Raw genomic sequence first — 19,155 nt, 5'->3', positions numbered from 1 at the left:
AGGCATTCTGAGGGTCTTTCAGAGTTTTTCTTTGACTGTTTGGTCTTCTTTGCTAATTTTCTGTCCAGTCCAGTTAAGCCACATGACAGACAACTTGACAAAAAACAATTTTAACTGTCTTTAGGCTGCTAGCAACAGAGTATCTATTGCAACAACACATAATGTATTCCTTTATATTTAGTTTAATCTATTAAAAATGCCAAAGATAAGAGTTTGATAGGCATAAAACAGTATTTTTTGCAAGAAGGTGTTTCCAGAAGAGCTATCAGTGAAAAACATGGCATAACTCAGCATGACATTCAGTGTCCTTAAAAACAAGTGGAGGACAAAAGAAGATGTGGAAGGCCTAAATAACTATCTAGAGCAGATGAACAGCATCTGAGCATCAAGTCTTTAAAAAATAGAAGACAAAGAAAACAGCAAAGACCTGAAACAGGACCCGAGATCTGGCTATTCAGTTCATCCACCTGCTTTCCTCATCAGAATTGGTGTCAGTGAAAGTGTGGCTGTCAAGATGGAACGAGGAGAAAAGACTGGGGAATGCCAACTTATGCAAGAACTGGAATAAAACTCAGTGGAAGCACATCGTATAGAGTGATGAATCCATATTTGAAATGTTTGGTTCAAGTCATTGTCAGTATGTAAGAGGAGGTTAGGAGAGAGGTGCAACATAAGCACGTACTGCCATCTGTAGAATATGGTGGAGGCTCTGTCATGTTTAGGAGCTGCTTTTCAGCCAGTGGTGTTGCGGACCGTGTCAAATTGCTGCAACACCATCTGGAAAGCATTTGATTGGCAGCAGCTTCATTTTTCAACATGACAGTGATTTCAAACATGCTGCCAATGCAGTAAAACCATACCTGGATAGAAGAACAGACAATGGAACACATCAGTCAGAGCCCGAACCTCAACACTGTTAAACCAGTGTGGGATCATTTTGATAACAACACAATCCAAAGAGCTTAGTGTGTCCTTCAAGGAGTCTGGAGAACTATTCCTGAAGACTACTTAAAGAAGTGGCAAGAAAGCTGTCTAAGAGAGTTCCTGTTGTGTTGAAGAATATAGGTGCTCATAACTAATGTGAACTTAAAGTTCATTAGAATTATATAAATTCTGTTTTTGCCTTATATATAGTATTTTTGTGCATCTTTAAACAATAAATAAATCACTGCATTTACTTCCCATTTTCCAAGCAAAATATGAAGAGACTGAGAGGTAGCTCAGACTTTGTCACAGCACATACCAGACCTTCCTACCTTCGTCATCCTTGGACTGTGGCTTGACCTGCAACACACCCACCCACATACACACGCATACACACACGGAGCCTGTGGTTTCCTATAGCGCTGCATATTAACTGTGGATATAAAGAGGATTCCTATTGAAAACTGAACACCGCCAGCAGGAAATAACCACTACAATTGAGAGAATAAATAATTCACTAAGCACTTAAATATTTCCTGTTGAATTTTTCTCTTTCCTCTCCATTTTTTTCTCCCTGCTGTTCATCTTATGTGCCTCAGGCTAGCATCCCCCCCACCCTTTGCTCCACAGCAGGTCTTACTTCTTGTTCCACAGTGTAACAGACAGCAGTTAACACTGTTGTCATTTTCATAGGCAAATAAGAGCTCAATGTAAGCAGAGTCGCTTATAAACAATGACATGGCTATTTACGTGTATCCCATATGGTGGGTTTCTGCTTAAGTGTGCCAGATTCTTTGTCTTTATTTAAAGAAGGCTGCGTAAACAGTAACAGCTATAGCTTAAAAGGAAAGTGGGATTAATGTGCATCAATTTGTAGAGGCTCTTTTTTTTAAATCGAGCAAATTTGTGGCTGTGTGCATTTTTATATTTATGTGGGTGAGAGGAACATACCTATGTTAGATCTACAACCCCATCTAATGCATCTTTGTAAAAGGGCACTTCTTATAGAGAACTCATTTATTTACATCCAATGCAGGGGTAATGTCGTGCTTCCATGTGACTTAACTTTTTAAAAATCATTTTAAGGTATTTATGGGCTTTTTTAACTTTTATTATGGCATGACAATTTAGAGTTGACACAACAGCTAGGAGAGAGCATAAGGGAACATACACAGCAAATGAACTGGGGTAGAGTTGAACCATTTCCAGTCTGCATTGCAACTTTTTAGATAGTGCAAAACAGCTGCAATGCTGTTTAGCAAGTATTTAGCGACTTTTTTCCACACAATTTGCCATCTTCTATATACATTACTGAGCGCTGCAATCTGCTAGTGACCCAAACAATTGCAAGGAGGCTTTCAGTGCAGTGCTTCATACCTCTGTGTGACAGTTTCACCTAGCAACTGCAAGCAGCCTCCTACAACTATTTGCCAACCAGCTGGGGAATACACCTTTTTCCCAAGTGACCAACGGTTACTAGGGGGTCTATAGACCAGTTGCTACTGGTGTTTAGCGATCAATTTGACAATGACTGGTAGCAATTTCCAGCAACTGCTCATAACTGTTCAAGGATTTTACATTTTACTTTAGTGACTGGTGGTTACCATGCTAATGCCAGCTGGTTTTTATGCCTGTGATTGGGGCCATAAGAACATGGATCCACACCAACCAGTTTTCGGACATGATGACAGAGTAAAGGTTTACTAAACTGAAACATAAAGTAAGCTGACAGTCACGATTAGGTGTTAGTAATGGCACAGTTCTTAAAGCCTGTTTGATGTAACGCTATAACCGGTGACAGTTTGGTCAGATGACAGCTTATTGAGTTTATTAAGACTGTCCCAGACAGATGAAAAGATGCCCCAGCTAGCAAATCAAGTTAACATTGCTGGTACTGTGGGTCTTTGCTTCAAAATGTGTGCAACAGAAATGCCGTTATAAACTCAAAAGCATATTAACACACTGATGGACTGAATGAGTCCAGTGTGAAGGCTATGTATACATATACTTGTAGGTTTTATCTCTCAAGGAGTCTGAGTAAAGCAGAAAAAGAACTCATTTTTGCAGTTCATTCATCCTCTAAACATTTTCTATGCACACTTTCAGATCAGTTTTCCCCCCCACTTACCTTTTTCGTATCCTGAACAGCTGCCACAGTGACCTTTGTGACTCTCGTAGCGGTCTTCTAACAGGCTAAACACGTCCGCAGAGGCAGGGTTTGGGGACACTTTCACTGAGAAGGTCCTCGCTGAAGGGGTTCAGCAGGAGGTGACAGCTGTGCATGTAACTTTAAGCACAGCCTCATCTCTGCCTTTCCACCCTGTTTCGTCTTACTCTAAGCCTACAGGGCCAGTGAGAAGGGAAGAGGCCACCAGCTGTCCTGTATAGATCACACCTGTACTGAACAGGAACCACATCAATCTGCCAGCCCGTCACACCCCGACAAACACATATGGCACCAGTCGTCATGATCAGCAATACAGAACGGGTTTTTTTTTCTAATTTGGAAAATAGATAAATAAGATAAGTACAATTAAGAAACAAGTTGTTCCATAAATTGCAGTTTTTCACACTACACAGACTGCCATTAATAGCAGGGGTGGAATTAACCTCCTCCCACTCAGAGATACTGTATTATAAATAGAAAGGGGAGAGAGGAAAAAAACCCTCCTAATTCAATAATATTCAGTTTATGAGGAAGCAGCATTTCAAACACCTTCAGGTATGTCTTTTTGTCTGACAGCCTGTCAGGATTCCAAATAAAACTCTGTTTATTAAAAAACCATTTGCCTTGCGATTTGGGAGGGTCATGAGTTCAAGGAAGTTTTTCAAGATATTAATCACACTGATACAGAATCATGTTAGCCTGGAGGGATTGTGCTCGTAGCTATGGTTCATGTGGTGAGGCTGACAAAACCCTAGACTGGCTGCCTTTCCAGGTGGAATACTAAATAAACTATTTCTTATTCTAAATGAAATGTTCCTGGACAGCAGGTGTCTGTGGATTGCCTTAGGGCAGCAGAATTAAATGCAGAGGTCTTTTCAGGCTCCAGCAAATAAAAAGCGAAATATACACAAAATTAATTTGCGGTATATTGCATCCACTTACCTCTTTTTGCCAGAAGCATCCATAAATTTACACCCTATGTGTGTGTGTGTGTGTTTTTTTTCTGTTTGCTTATTGTGTAACAAAGCCTTCAGACAATTCAGCAGCTAGAAAGCTCCCAGGGAATCTGTTAACACAGCAGAGCTGGATGAGAACTCTCCCAGGCTTTGTTGAAGAGTTGTTCAGACTCAAGTGTTTGCTTTAAATGTCCCCAAGGCCTTTAAGAGCAGCAAAGTGTCTGCAGAGTTTAAAAGCCTCCAAAAAATATGTTTACTTGTTAAATCCTTCGCTATTTAGTCTTAACAATGTCAGTTATAGTCATTTTTTCACATATCCTACAGACTTGGATTTTTGCTACCAGTACTAACACGAACCGATTGTCATAAGGTTTTACCACCGTGGCGTTCACATGAACTGTGAACTCATCGCACTGGGGATTTTTTTGCGGGAGGTTTACGCGTAATTGAGAGTTTGCAGTGTGACGTGAGGGTTTGGGGGTTGTTTGGTTTCAGTTCTTCATGGGACTGAAGCATTTTACAATGTAAGAGATAAACCAAGATTTTTTTTTTTTTTTATGGAAGCCTAACCCACTTTGATGTTTGTCAGTTAGGCTCTGCTGTTTTATTTTTTCAAGTTTTTACTTTTCACTAAAATGAATATGGAAGCCACAAATAGAAATCAACAAAGGCAAGGCATCACATATTAAATCTTCAAATTAATTCTTCTTCTTTTATCCCCTTGGTCTCTCAAAGCAGTTTTAAAGTAGTAAAAACACAAGTATTGGCTTTGAAGTAACATTTGAAATGGTGTAAAGCTGCGTAGATTGATATGTTGAAGACTGGAACCAAATTGTGGCTTTTAAAAATTGTTTAAAGCCTTCAGTATAGCGGTTGCACCAATTACTTTGATCCGCAAAATGGGGTCCTGGGTCCCCAAGGTTGGGAACAAGGTTGGTTTTATAGTTGTTGAGACATAATCCAAGTCCCAGTTTGGCCACTTATGTGCTCATCATAAATATGCCTAAAAACCTGAGAAAATAGAGGCTGGAAAATGTGTTGCATTTTATGTAAAAAGTAAAAACTGGCAGAAACTCTAATAAGGTGGATCATGGGATGCTTTGAAGTCTTTTTAGTGACGGTAATCTAACAGTGCCTCAGGTTGTTCAAGAGTTAAGTGCATAAATGTGCTTCCATTTGGACTTATTCATGGCGCTTGAGTGTTCGAGGTGCAGAAATGAATAGTCTCCAGTCTCAGTTTGGCACTGAGACAGTTTTACTGTTCTCCAGGCTGCCAGAATCTACTGGTAGCAGACGACAACAGTATTAGCGCCTACACAACTTCCAATTTTATCCCACCCCAAAACGGTTTAACTGTAAAGTTTCTTTCACTGTTTTGTTTCGTCGATGACTCGTCAGATCTGTCTGAGACATTACAACCAATGACATCATAATTCTGGCCAGCAGCAGGCAGGAAGCTGAGGAGAGGACCTGGCTGCGCACTCTCTCACAGAGGAGGGGAGGGTGGATACTTAAGGGGGGGCTGCATGACTATAACAGAGCACTTCACTGTGTTCTCCCTCTCTCTCTCGTGCTTGCTGACTTTAACAGTGTCCATTTCTTTCTGTTGATGATGTCATTTTCATGCTGAGCCAGACTTCCAGTTCTTTCTGCTCCCAAGAACTAAAGAGGAAAAAAAAGACTGGGTTGAGAAGTGAATAGGGGAGCGGAGGATTGATGGAACCAGCCCTGTGCGCCTGATAAACAGCTGAGCCTCGGGACCGCGATGTGGCGTCTGAGGTCACCAGCTGTATCGATCGTATGCACTCATTGTGCTCGTGTCATTGCTTCTCAGCTCTGGGGCTGGGACGATGCTGAGTTGCAGCTGTAAACGCGGACACAGCTCTGTGTAAGCTGCAGTTGAGTGAGAGGGTGCAGCGTTTTTGTGATGTCCGACACAATCCCCTGTGCACGCTCCCAGATTAAGGGGATTCTGGGGGGAGGTGCTGAATTTATATGAAGGCTGATGTGCAATCAAAAACATACTCACTACTCTACATGTAGTCTGTGACTCTGTAAAGCGAAGTCCAGCCAGGAGAGTGTCTTGGCTTGTGACAAAACTGACTTAACACTGTATGTACAGCCTCGGGGTGTAAAATAATCTCTCATGCTCTTCTGGAGCTCTGAAGGACTACATCATCCCCTGCGGCGCGACTACAAAGTGTAGATCCAGACAGCAGTGCAGATGAGAAGGTTGTCTCTTCCTGCAGGGTCTTCATCACACCGAGTGACTGCTCTGTCTTCTTTGATAAACTTGTCTTCCTTCTCCTTAAATCCTGCCCAGCTGACTAGACGTTGTTATTTCTTTACTCCACTGACTGTGTGAAATGAAGAGGCACAGCATACCAATAAAATATGCTATCTCTGTCACACGGTGGCATGAATTTACTCTCTCCCTGGAAACAACCGCTCATGAAGTTACATTTGAGTTAGTTTGTTTTTACCCCAGCAAAGCAAACACGTTGAAACATCTATATGTGATTGATTCAACCGATTTGGATATTAGAAACTGGGTCAAATTCAGATTAAAATTGATGAGCAGTCATGAAAGAGATTTCCAGCAACTCTGCGTTTTGCTCAATCCTCTCTCTCTGCGACACGAATAACTTACTAATGCTTGCCCCATCCCGAAAAAAAAAATTCACCTGGAGTTTTTCTTTTCTTTTTCTTTTTTTTTGTGCGTGAAGCTGGGATAAAAATTTTAAAAAATCTGCATAAGAACAAGAGACGAGGGGTCACGCATGCCTAATCTCAGGAAATGCTACGGCAGCCGTTCTCACCAACATTTTTAATGAGAACACGAGGCCGTCCTTGGCCGTCTTGGCGAACTTTGGCTTTGCGCTGGGTGTAAAGGATGATGGGGATTAGAGATAGAACAGTGGGGTGGATGCTTGCGTGTCGTGTCGATCAATGGTGCAGATGAAAGCACGGCCCCACTGGAAGTCTGATTTGTGGCTCTTTCCTGCTGTTGATTGCTATTCTGCAGTCTTTTTGGTTGTTTTCCTTCACGCTGATGGCCCCAGAATGCCACATCCCGCCGTTGCGGCGGAGATTAAAGCAGATAAAGGTGTCATTTTGTCGCTGATAAAAACCCACACTCGTCCTGTCAGCTCCCACTGCTCTTATTAGTATTTATTTCCTGGTTCAGCTTCAGATAGGAGGGGAGAGACAAAGAGGTGAAAGGACAACATGAGGGAGCACCTTATTTATTTTAAGGCTCTGTTAATCCTGGGATCAACTAAACCCTCACTGCTATGAACTAGTTGGAATTCTGCTAAATAACTCATCTATTATGAAGCTGCTGTCTCTGTAATCCTGTAAAGTCATTTTCATCTCTGCACTAACTAGCAGAGGCACACTCGTCTGCTTTGGCCTCGTCTCCCTCACATCTGTACAAATAATGAGCTGCTAGATGAGCTTGAGCAGCAGATTTGCGTTAGCATGAAAGACTCCAGTTTTCCTTTTTGGAGTTTTGCTGGTGCTCAACTCCTGACTTGAGCACCACTGTGTGATAGTGATATCAGCACTTCACTGAGCTTGTGCCATCTGCTTGCATCTAATTTCTATCCTCAAACCCCCTTCCTCACCCCCCACCTCCCCCTTGAGAATCTCTCCTCCGTAACTGACCGTTCAACTTCCTGTGTTTTCCCTCTCTCGTCCACAGACTCGCAACGGTCCCATCTGTCCACTATCACCATGATCCTGAAGGACAAGTTCCACTCTCCCAAGATCAAGAGGACTCCATCCAAGAAGGGCAAGCAACTGCAGCCCGAGACAGCAGCCAAGAGTACTGAGAAACCTACTAACAAGGTGTGTGTGTTTGTGTGCGCCAGCAGACATGTGTGTATTGTGGGAAATCCAACGCTTTCCCGCCTATTCCGTGTATTTGTTTGCCTCCTTGCGAGGCGATTGTTTTCCTGTCAGATGTTTTGTGCTCCTCTATTCCATTGTGTCCGCACGTGGGTTTCCCTGCTGGTTCCCACAGCCTCACAGTCGCTGTGGCGGCTGGCTGTGCTTCAGCAGGTGTCTAAACCTATAAAGGCGCGAATGGAACCGCGCTGCGTCGTGAATGAACTCTGTTAGCTCTTAAAGGCTTTTGGTGTAATGAGTATATTCCTCAGCAGTCCCGCTGTGAAAGACTAGAGAGGCTCAAAGAGCTCTTTGCAGGAGCACCAAGATCACTCAAAGCCACATCACTTGATAGATGATGCTTTGAACTGTGAGCAAACCACAGGAGTAGCAGACCCAATGCACAGAGCCCAGACTAAATAGTAACTATTTACTTCTCTTATAAAAATGAACTTTGCAGTCTAATCCTGAGACACTGTTTTGTGGTTGTGGGGTTTTTTTTTTAGAAGGTTAGTAGGCTGGAGGAGCAGGAGAAAGAAGTGGTCAGTGCCCTGCGCTACTTCAAGACAATCGTGGACAAAATGGTTGTGGAGAAGAAGGTTCTGGAGATGCTTCCAGGCTCGGCCAGCAAGGTGCTTGAAGCAATCTTGCCTCTGGTGCAGGTAGAGGCACGGATACAGCACAGGTGGGTAATAGAAAATGTAGGTCAGTGTTATAATATTCTTTCTGCAGTCTTTTTCCCCACTTTAGATTTATATTAGTGACACTGTATCACTTCTCAGTTTATTCTTATTATTCTTGCCTCTCGAAGCAGCTTGTAAAGTAGCTCGGTCACATGTTCAGACTAGAAAGACGCTGGCTTCCTGTCAGCGAGGAGCTTGTGAAGATTGATAAGTTCGCAGGCTCCCCTCGAGGCTCCCCCGATTCGAAATCTGAAGTTGCATAAGCTCACATCACTCGCTGCTCTCTCTCTCTCCATTAACACATTTCTTTTCGTGGAACAGAAATTAATTTCAGCTTTGAGATATATCAGCCCGTAGCACGAGTCAGTTTGCTTTATTTCCCCTGTGTGTTTGTTGTTGTTGTTTTTTTAAAGTAAGCCCGGCTGCAGTTTTTTGTGGACAGCTTTTGCCAGGACATGTTGGAACTTCTCTGTCTTTGTCTTTGTGCCTTTTTTCTCACCCATCGTTACAGATGAAGTACGGAGGTCAAAGGTCAGAGCACTGTGTTTAGAAGCAGTTGATGGATTGTTGCTGGAAAACTGAGCAGCAGCCATATTTTAAGATTTGAACTCAATCTTACCGAGTCCAAATCTCGATAGATCGCAGTAAAAGTTTACATTATAGTTACTTTACAGCTCTAAGTTGAATGTCTTTTGGCAAATAAGCTACAGTAAGTAAATATTGTTTCATAATATTATCTTTTAAGTTTCCATTTTAGCGATTAAAACCGTTTTTCCGTTGGCTACATGTGCGGTGTATTTGGTTTCAGGGATTTAATTTAATTTGAGTCAAATAGATGTAACTCCAGTGAGAGTTAAGTAGAGAGCTTATTTGCTAAAACTGTATTAGTATATACAAAGTCTAGTCAGCCACATGAATTATAATCACTCTAGATCTCCTCAGCTCTAGCGTGATCTACGTCCCATACTTGTCCAATCCACCATCTCCCTACTTCTATAGCTTCAGTTCTCTCCCACTCGCTTAAGGACTAAGCCGTGCAGAGACATTGGAAGGATATTCCTGCACTGTGAATCAGTCGCTGCGTGTTGGTACAGGCCATTGCCACACCTTAGTGTTAAGTCTCAAAGTATGATTTGCTAAATGGTGAAACAACACCCACTTCCCTACATTCTCCTGTGAGCTCTAGCAGCCTTATTCCTAGCCTCAAGCTTGTAGCCTAAGCAATTCCAACCAATCCCCCCCAAAAATGTTTGTTGATAGACAGTAGATAGAATGTGTCTTATTTCTGTGATTTTTCTCACTTGCAGCCTAACATGTTCCCCCTCCCCTCCTCCTTCTCCTTCTTCACGCCTTGCTGTTGTGCCCTCTTGGATCATTCTCCTTCCTCACTTTTGCTCTCCCCTACTGTGCATGATGTGCTTCATATCTGTACTGTACACCACCAACCCCCCCTCCGAATTCCTCTTCTCGTCAAACAGTTCGGCGCTGTCATCTTGCCACAGCCGCGTATATCAGAGTTTGGCCAACCTTATCCGCTGGGCCGACCAGGTGATGCTTGACGGGATTGACTTGGACGATAAGGAAAATGTGGCTTCTGTCACCAATGTCATCAAAGCGGTGCTGGATGGAGTAAAGGTATGGGCCCTGTGCTGAAAATGATGTGGCAGTGTGCTAAAGTGGAGTTTTCAGAGGAGACTGAGACTGGCTGCGTTGTCTGTCTGTGAGCAGGAGCTGGTGAAGCTGACCATAGAGAAGCAGGAACAGCCGTCACCTACCACACCTAATAAACCAGCAGCACCTGCTGTCACAGCCGAGAGGTGAGCGCAGAGCACACTCGCAGGATTACGAAGATTCAGGCGCTCCGAGTACGTCCCGTCACTCAATCTGCTTTTTTTCTTCACGTACGCAGCAGCGTGTCAGCAGAGATGCCCCTGATAGATCGGGAGCAGGAGGTCTCGAGTAAGCCGGCTCTGGCAGCCGCTCCTGTGGAAGCTGCCCCTGAAGTACCAGATGTGGAAGTAGCACCTCCCAAACCCCCACTACCAGAAGCCAAAATGGCTGAGCTCAGGTGAGGGTGAAAGCGCTCCAGCTGCGGGTGTGATATTGCGGCTTCTCTGTGTTTAAGTGAGCAGGGCTACAGTATCAATACTTCTCCCAGCTGAGCAGACGTTGCTGAAGCGTTCGCTGTGGCGATAAAGTCCGTAGAAACCAAAGGATTTCCTGTCGCCTTATTTTTGTTTGGTGGCTTTGAGGCTGTGCGGTCAGAGGTCACCGAAACTATTTTGTGACCATTTGTACCGTCGCCACAAAGCATTTATTCGTTGCAGCTGTTTCAGTGTAACTTGTCTTTTTTCTCAAGTTGTTTCACGAGTAACAAATAAGGAGTAAAGGAAGCTTTTGTGGTATGGAATTCAAAGGGGTTTTCTTTGAGGTTTGAACTATTAAGACTTTTTATACTCGAGCCTTAAAAATCTGAATCAGTAGTTTGTTTGTTGCTCTTCCTTCCTTACTCTCTCTGCTGTGTCTGTCATTTTTTTTGTATTTATTTATTTCTTTTCCCATTTTTTGGATTCTGGGAACAGAGCACAGTTGAGTGCCGAGGCTGGCCAAAGGAGACCCTCTCAGAAGGAGAAGTATGTTAGCCCCATAGGATCATCTGTCTCCATAATAACATCCCACCCCTCCCCCCTTCCCCATAAAACTTCTGGATTGGATGAAAGTGCTTTTTGATTTGCATGGTCGCGTTGTTTTAAAGTTTGTGTCATCCTGGGTATTCCCTGAAGACCTTCCCATCCAATCAGAAGACCGCCCAGTGCATGAGAGTGTATGACTGACCCTATGAAGTGTCCTTTTTCGCTGGCCTCCATGTCATGGTCGCTTCTGTTCGCTCGTCGCCTCATTTGGATGATATTAACTCACTGAGAGAATTTAGGTTTGACAAGCAGGAGAGAGCCTAACATGAAACACTCTCACTTTTCATCTCACTGTCCAGAGGAGGGATGATAATGTGTGTGTGTTCATGTATATATACATCTTTTTGTTGTTGTTGTTTTTTATGTGTGTGTGTGTGTGCGCATACATGTCAGGAACCGCGTGTTCTGCGTGCTTGCCTGATTGACCTCTTTTTAACTTTGAGACAAAACGCTCATTGTTCCTGTTTTGCTTTCTTTCTTTTTTTTATTCTGCTGTTCTCCATTTATCCGTCTGTAGTCCTCCACCAGCTCTTCCTCCTAAGAAGCGACAGTCAGCCCCTTCACCTACACCAGTGGCAGTGGTCGCCCCGATGAGCCGTGGCTCCAGCCTCCCGTGTAGTGACCACAGACAGGTGAGGCTTTAACGTCCAGTGACCTACAGTACTGTGCAAAACTCTTGAGTCACCCCTCATTTCCTTATATTTTGCTTCCAAGGCACCTGAATTTCTTGTCATTTTGAGCATTAGTTCTCCAGACTTCCATGGCTGTTTTTTCACTCTTTTTCAATCCAGTCCTTGTACCTGACCATTTCAATATGAATAGTTTTTTGTTTTGTTTTGCTCCGTTTTTTAAGGCATAAAATAGAATTTTTGTTTTTTCACCAACAAGGTGAGTCCAAATATCTATTAGTTGAAAACCTGGTGTGGAGTATCTGAAAGTCGTGTCCTTAAGAAATAAGAAAGAATCCAGTAAAGACCTGAAACAGTACCCTGCCATTCAGTTCATCGGTCTGCTTTGCTGAAGCCTCATCACAAATGGTCTCAGTGGAAGGATGGTTTTCAAGATGCCATTTATAATGAAGGAGGACAGGGAGAAATGGATGCCACGTTACACAAGAAATGGACTGAAAATTAGTGGTAACATGTCAAATGGGGTGATTAATCCAAATTTGAAATTATGTATTCCAGTCGTCATTGGTATGTACATGAGAGAAGGTCACAAGAGGTGAGGGTCTACAGCCGTCTGCAAAACATGTTACTGCCATCTGTAATGGTTTGGGGCTGCATTTGAGCCAGTGGTGTTAGAGATCTTGTCAAAGCGGATGGAATTATGAACGCAGAAAAGTGCAGTCAGATTCTGATCCATCAAACAACACCATCTGGAAAGCATCTGATTGGCAGCAGCTTCATTTTCAGCATAACAACGATCCCAAACACACTATCAGTCATGGAGTCCAGACTTCAACTTTATTAAAGCAGTGTGGGATCAACCTGACTGAGAATGCAACAAAAGGCAGCCAACATCCAAAGAAGAGCTTTGAATGTCCTTTGAGAAGCCTGGAGAACTATTCCTGAAGACTACTTAAAGAAATCAGAAGGAAACTTTGCCAAAGAGAGTTCAGGCTGTGATCAAGTATATCAAGTCATATTATATATACTTGTTCAAATGGTACAACCTCCATTTTTGCTTTGTGTACTGTATTTTCATGTATGTTTGCACGTTTCAATAAATCACTGCACCTGTTTCCCATTTTCCTACAAAATACCAATAGAAAATAATGGCTCAGGACTTTTGCACAGCACTGTATTATAGCATCCCATTAGTTTACTTTAAAACCCTAAATGCAGTAGGTATTTGTAGGAAGTAAACTAACCTTTCAGTGTCTCTGCAACAACAGGAGTATGAACAGGAGTTCCTTCAGAGGCGTTTCTCTGGGGGAAGCCACTCGTACGGTGGCGACTCTCCCCGTCTTTCACCATGCAGCAGCATGGGAAAACTCAGCAAATCCGATGAACAGCTTTCTTCCATAGAGCAGGACAGCGGGCAGTGTTCTCGGAACACCAGCTGTGAGACGCTCGGTAAGAAGTCCAGCTATTCAGCGCTGAATTGCTTATTTTATTTCTTATGCTGGTCAAATTGCTTGCACAAAATACTAAAGATGGGTGCATATTTAAATGTTAACAATGTACAAAATCAGGAAAAATCTGTGCATTTTTTTGCACAAATAGTTGACAGAAAAGTAAAAAAAACAGTCAAAAGTTCAACTGTGAGGTAATTATGCTGTGTTGGCTCCTGCTATTATAATTGACTAAAGGGGGTGGGTTCCTTAATATTTTCATCACTAGTTGTTGATGAAATATGAAGAACTAAATAAAAAAAATAAAATGTAATGTAAATAAAAATCATCTTCTCTTTATCTTTGCAGACAACACAGATCACTACGACCCAGATTATGACTTCCTCCACCAGGACTTGTCAGCTGGGGAAAACCTGCCCCCAATACCAGTTGGGGGGTGCCTCAGCCCCCTGCCCGAGTCTCACAGCGAGTCCTCTTCCCCCGTTCCTGGACAGCACCCCTCGCATCCACGCTTCAGCGCTCCCCCACCCCAGCACCAAGATTACTGGACCTCCCAGCCCAATCAGTCCTCCCGCATCAGCGCACCCCCTGCCCTGCCGATGAAGAAGCGGCGCAGCACCCAAACGTCGTCCTTCTCCGACAGTGGGTCCAGGGTGCTGTACGAGCGATTCCCCTCGCAGTACGACAACCTGTCGGAAGAGGAACTTCATCCCACGCCACCGTTCCCCCTTTTCACACCCATCTCACCCATGCCCCAAACAAATGGGGGCGTGTTTGTTTCCCAGTACGTTGCCAGTGAGAATGCAGATGTCCCCGCCAGCCCACCGCCACTGCCAGAAAAGAAAAGCAAACACAGTAAGTGAGGGGGGAAGAAAAGGGGCAGGAGACATTATGATGCAGAGGTTAGGTCTAGAAAGAAGGACGACCTTTAAATGAGTAAAGTAAGATTAAAGGTTAAAGACTGAAGTCGAGATTTGGAAAAGGACGCTCAGTGCACTTTGTCATCCACTTGTTGCACCGCAGTTTATGTCAAGGAAATATTCCTCTGTGAATAGAGGCAGGAAGTGAACACCAGGATGTGCTACAATGGGTTCGGCTCCAGGGGCACAGAGGGCAGTGGATGGTCACTTCCTCGCCCGACTGCTACATCACTTCCTCTCATGCTACTGTATTATGTCATTCCCAGCAGCAGACTGCCCTTCCTGCTTTTTTAATCACATTCCAGAGTCCTGGTTGATGTAAAGCGCAGTATATGCACACTACTGTTAACCCAGTGAGAATCACTGTATAATAAGGTTTGTGTCATTCGAGGAGCTTTGTTAAACCCAGGAAAATAACTGATGATGTCATAGTGATGCATTCATGGGCTTTAGGACATTTTTAGCAAAATGTCTGAATCACCAGGGTGTTAACCACGCAGACGGAGTTTAATGAAAAATGTTATTGTGTGGTTGCTCAACACTTCGCTGTGACACGCTTACGTTTTTTTTCCTTTTTAGATCTCTTGTATTTTATATCTCCCATCTTGCATGAGCAATACTGATTATTTACACTTGTTGTAGACGTCAAGGTTAATTTCAAATTGCTTTCAAATTGTATTACTTTACAGTAATACAGAGAAAATCACAACAGTCAAATGACCCCCTATGAGAACGCTCTTGGCAACAGCTGGAAGGAAAAACTCTGTTTTAACAGGAAGGAACCTCAAGCAGAAAGAGGCCTATGGTGGGGCAGCCAGCTGCTGTGACTGGTTGGGGAGAGGAAGATGAGACAAAAGACACACTTTGGAAGAGAGCGAGAGAATAATAATAACTATTTTTTCTTAAAGTTGGAACCTTACGCAAAATAAACAACGCATGTTTCCTAATCGAATCAATCTCTTTCCTCTAGTCCTTCAATACATGCAGTTTGTGGAAGACTACTCGGAGCCACAGCCCTCTGTCTTCTACCAGATGCCGCAGAGCGAAAGCATCTATGAACAGCGCAACAAGCGCTTCCAGGAGGTCTACGGCTTCAACGACTCCTTCAGCAGCACCGACTCAGTGCACGAGCCGGTGCAGCCCCCGGCTTTGCCACCAAAGCAAAGACAACTGGTAAGAGACCTCTGTACTTCAAAGGGCCGCGACCCCGAGCTCCTTTAATATTTCGCCACATCTCATAAATTCTCAAGGCCTGAAGCAGATAAAATAGCCGGGTTTGCTCATTTTGGCCGGGTGAGCAAAGCTGTAATTTAAATTCCTGGAATCATTCAGTTCCGTCTAGAGCAAAACTTTGAAGCGGTGAAGTGTTCGTTGATGAAACTGCAATTTATGAAATTACACCTTGAATTGCTAAAAAGCGTCGCGAGCCCGTGTGAAGAATACAAACAAGCCGTCTGCAGCGGTGGTGGTCCCTGCCGGCAGGAAGCAAAGAGTAGCTGCAAGTGCATTCCAGCGGTAATCCTCATCAATTTTCTCTCAAGCCTCCTCTTCTCTTGTTATCTCCCTCACCTATTCGACTCCCTCTCTTTCTTCTCTCTCCATTTCTGTAACCGCAGCAGACATCTGCACATACGTGGAGGTGTTTGGTTGTTAGTTGGAGATAAGACCGGCCTTTATCAGATCCAGACCACTTATCTTAATCTGGGTCGGCGTCTGGGTTAATTGAGACAACCGTCTGACAATGAGTCAGTGGGGAGAGAGTGGAGGAGACACACACCAGGATAAGTCGCAGCAAAAGAAGGGCACACTGCTATCAAGCAATGCGTTCTCACACTAGCACATTATATACTACCAAACCTGGAACATTATTGGTTACTTTCCGTGTGATCTTAGTTATTTTCTCTGTGCTTCTCTAACGACTTTAAATTGAGGGGCTTTTTGTGCACCAGTCACACTTTAACAGCTTTTGGATTGTAGTTTAATGGCAGTTATGAGGTGGGGAACACACAGTCCTAGTGAAGCAGATCAGCTGAGTTTTTGGCGCCTTCATTTTTATGTAGTGGTGAAAATGTTTTGATTTTTAAAACAAGGGTTTTTTGGGGGCCTTTAATGTTACTTTTATTAAATGTTTAACGATCACCACTAGAGAGCTTTATAAATATTTTGTGTTCACGGTAGATGATCCGCATTTTGCCACATTTCCAGAAACACAATCGTCTTTTGTCCACAAATATGACTGCGCATTTGTGGACAGTAAGCAGATGACATGCTTCTCCGGGATACAGTACAAATTCACAGAGAGAGAAACAGACTTTGTGGCTGAATGGCTGCCTACACAGACCCACCACCTTCATCCGCTGTCCCCTTTCTGCCATCGACCCCTGTGTATGAGCCAGGCGCCCAGCTTTTATTTTTATCACTCTTTTGTCTGAGCATACAGTCAGGCCGCGCTCATCTCTGCCTTCCTGCCTCCTAGGCCTAATCTGGCCTCGTGTTTTGGACTTGATGAGCTCGTGGCCCAGTGGACTAAGCCTGTTTGCCTCCTCCATAAACCCATGTTCCAGGCTTTACACGCTTTGGCAACTTTACAGGGCTTTGCAAAAAAAAAAAAAGAGTCAATTCAGCCGCTGTGTGGATAAGGAAATGGGTGGGGAAAAAAAAAAAACTAGAGCGGATCATATTGGCTCTGTTTAGAGCGTGTTGCAGCTGGCCTGGTTTCTGTAAAGCTCTTAAAGCTCAGGACATCAAAAGGTGTAGTGGGCTGTCAGAGTCTATATAAATGCGTGTAACCTGAACACGTCACGTGTGCTGCAGTAATTAAGGTTTTCCAGGAAAACACAATAGAGAAGATTCATAATCAGACACATTTTCCCTTCTCTTGTATTTCCATCTGCAGCCAATGAGCTGATGCTTCTCAGCTGTACTAGAAAAACCTCCTACGCTTTTACCACTTAACTTCACTGCTCCACTGCTGACCTTTGATTAAATCTGCTCTAATACAGTCTCGCTTCCTAGTGTAATCAACTGTCCCCTCTTCTCTTTTTCTCTTTTAACACCCTTTTTTCTCCACATCTGCACCTCTCCTCAACCCCGTCTTATTCTCACTCCTTCTTTCTTCCTTTCTTTCTTTCTTTCTTTGTCTTCGTTTCCCTCTCAGGCCTCCCACTCCTCTTCCCCTTCTTCTTCCTCCTCCTCCTCTCTCTCCTGCCACCTCCAGCCGTCTGTGGCGGCAATGGAGGAGGCGGGCTCTGGGCTGGGCCTCAGCATATCGGTTTCTAACTCCTACCTGATTGGCCAGGCGTCCATGACCACACCCACGGTAAGTCTCCCCCCCCCTTCCCTTCCCTCCTTCACCCCGTGCATTTGAACTCTCCATTCTCCACTCTGGCTGGGTGCTGTGTCCAGGGGTGGCTTGACCCTGTGTGTGTGCTCCATATGTAAATACAGTCTTGTTCATCTACGCCTGCACCATTGACGTTCCCGACGACGCCCTCGGGCGTTTGTGATTTGTTTGCTGTGCAGTTAGATTTGCTGCTCCACCCATCCATGCGTGCATTTGTTTTAACTGTGTGATTTTTGTTGTTGCTTTAAAAAATATATATTGTTTATTATTGTGTGCTTTGCGTGGTAATGAGTCTGTGGAGTAATTTGTTGTAGTTGAGTGCAGCTTCTTGCTAGCAAAGCTTGTGAGTTTGTGTGCAAAGCCTTCCTCTACAGGTTGTATTTGATCCTTTTCTTCTTTTCAGTGTGCCTCAGTTATTGAGTTGTAGGTACAAAGCAGCCCATCGGAACATCACATGAGAGTGTGTCAGGTCGTTTTTTGTTTCATTTCAACCATCAGCTTCTTCTTTAAGGGTTAGCTTGAGGCTAATCAGTGCTGTGTTCAAGTAAGCACTTTGTAGTAGATTTGGGATGTGTGTTACAGCCTTCCGGTCAGTATTTTTTGGAGGGTTGACCCATGGTGACCCCTCAGTGTGTGAGGCACGCTGAGACATGGTGTGGGTCTCCCTCAGGGTATGTCCAATGGAATGCAGCAGCAGATGGATCTGATGGAAAACACATTCCCTCCATTTCGACTGCTCTTCCTTCCACTCCTCCTACTTCACCCTCCACCGTGAAGCCTCTCGACTACTAACCCCGTCCCTCTCACCTCCGTGCTGGGAGCGCCTTTCGCTCTCCTAAACACATGCACACTTCCACATCTCCCATTTGCCAGTTTCTGTGGAATGTTTGCATTCCTCAAATCGTCAGGGCATGATGGTTTTTGGGGGAATGTCAAGGGGGGAGGAGAGCCTTCCAGGAAAGCAGCTTTGCATATGTCGAGAGGGATGACGTGTTAAAGGAGCGGAGAGGAATTTCACACTTTTGGGAGGATTTTCGAGATTTGCGTTGCAAAGTAAAAGAAGAATGAGATTCTTCGGTTCCGGTTTCTGTTCGGCTGTGCATGAGCGTGCCATTTCATTTGTCTGCGTGTTTGCCAGTGATCTATGTGTTTGCACCACTCTGTGCTGGTATGCTGAGACAGGGCTGCTATGTGCAACATGTTAGAACAAGTTACTGCTCCCTCCCTGCTGCCAGGCATCTATTTAGTGGCCACATGAACCACCAAACATTTAGACATCGCTTGTCGAAACATAGATGCACACTGAGAGCTGATGCTGGCTTATCCGTGTCCTTGTTAAGCCAAGCCCTTTTTATAGCTTCCATGTTACCCCTCTGGAAATGTTTATGTTGTATTTAGTTTAGGTGTGTGTGTGTGTGTGTGCATGTGTGCGCGCAATTCATGTTCAGGCACATCACTCCCATAGTCAAAGGCTAATGGAAGTTTTGGAGGTATGAGGTGAACA

The 19,155-nt window shown here is 44.0% G+C and overlaps 1 protein-coding gene across 6 annotated transcripts in view; it reads left to right on the top strand.

Moving 5' to 3' along the window:
* rapgef1b (Rap guanine nucleotide exchange factor (GEF) 1b) overlaps positions 1-19,155 on the top strand; it is a 44,940-nt gene that overhangs the window by 14,182 nt on the left and 11,603 nt on the right. For 3 of the 6 annotated variants that reach the window (XM_084935590.1, XM_084935589.1, XM_084935587.1), the window contains exons 2-12: positions 7,751-7,896; positions 8,442-8,620; positions 10,097-10,253; positions 10,347-10,435; positions 10,528-10,686; positions 11,201-11,251; positions 11,829-11,943; positions 13,209-13,389; positions 13,737-14,243; positions 15,279-15,481; positions 17,466-17,627. In XM_084935590.1, the coding sequence (XP_084791716.1) occupies positions 7,751-7,896; positions 8,442-8,620; positions 10,097-10,253; positions 10,347-10,435; positions 10,528-10,686; positions 11,201-11,251; positions 11,829-11,943; positions 13,209-13,389; positions 13,737-14,243; positions 15,279-15,481; positions 17,466-17,627 (1,949 nt within the window). The remainder of the gene's footprint in view (positions 1-7,750; positions 7,897-8,441; positions 8,621-10,096; positions 10,254-10,346; positions 10,436-10,527; positions 10,687-11,200; positions 11,252-11,828; positions 11,944-13,208; positions 13,390-13,736; positions 14,244-15,278; positions 15,482-17,465; positions 17,628-19,155) is intronic. The other 3 variants (XM_084935593.1, XM_084935592.1, XM_084935588.1) reach the window with 2 other exon arrangements.

Source organism: Perissodus microlepis, chromosome 7, assembly GCF_051167445.1.
Source record: "Perissodus microlepis isolate ML-2025 ecotype Zambia chromosome 7, ASM5116744v1, whole genome shotgun sequence".
NCBI classification, from domain to species: domain Eukaryota; kingdom Metazoa; phylum Chordata; class Actinopteri; order Cichliformes; family Cichlidae; genus Perissodus; species Perissodus microlepis.
Note: the sequence above shows the minus strand (reverse complement) of the source record. Positions and strands in the feature narration are given on the sequence as shown.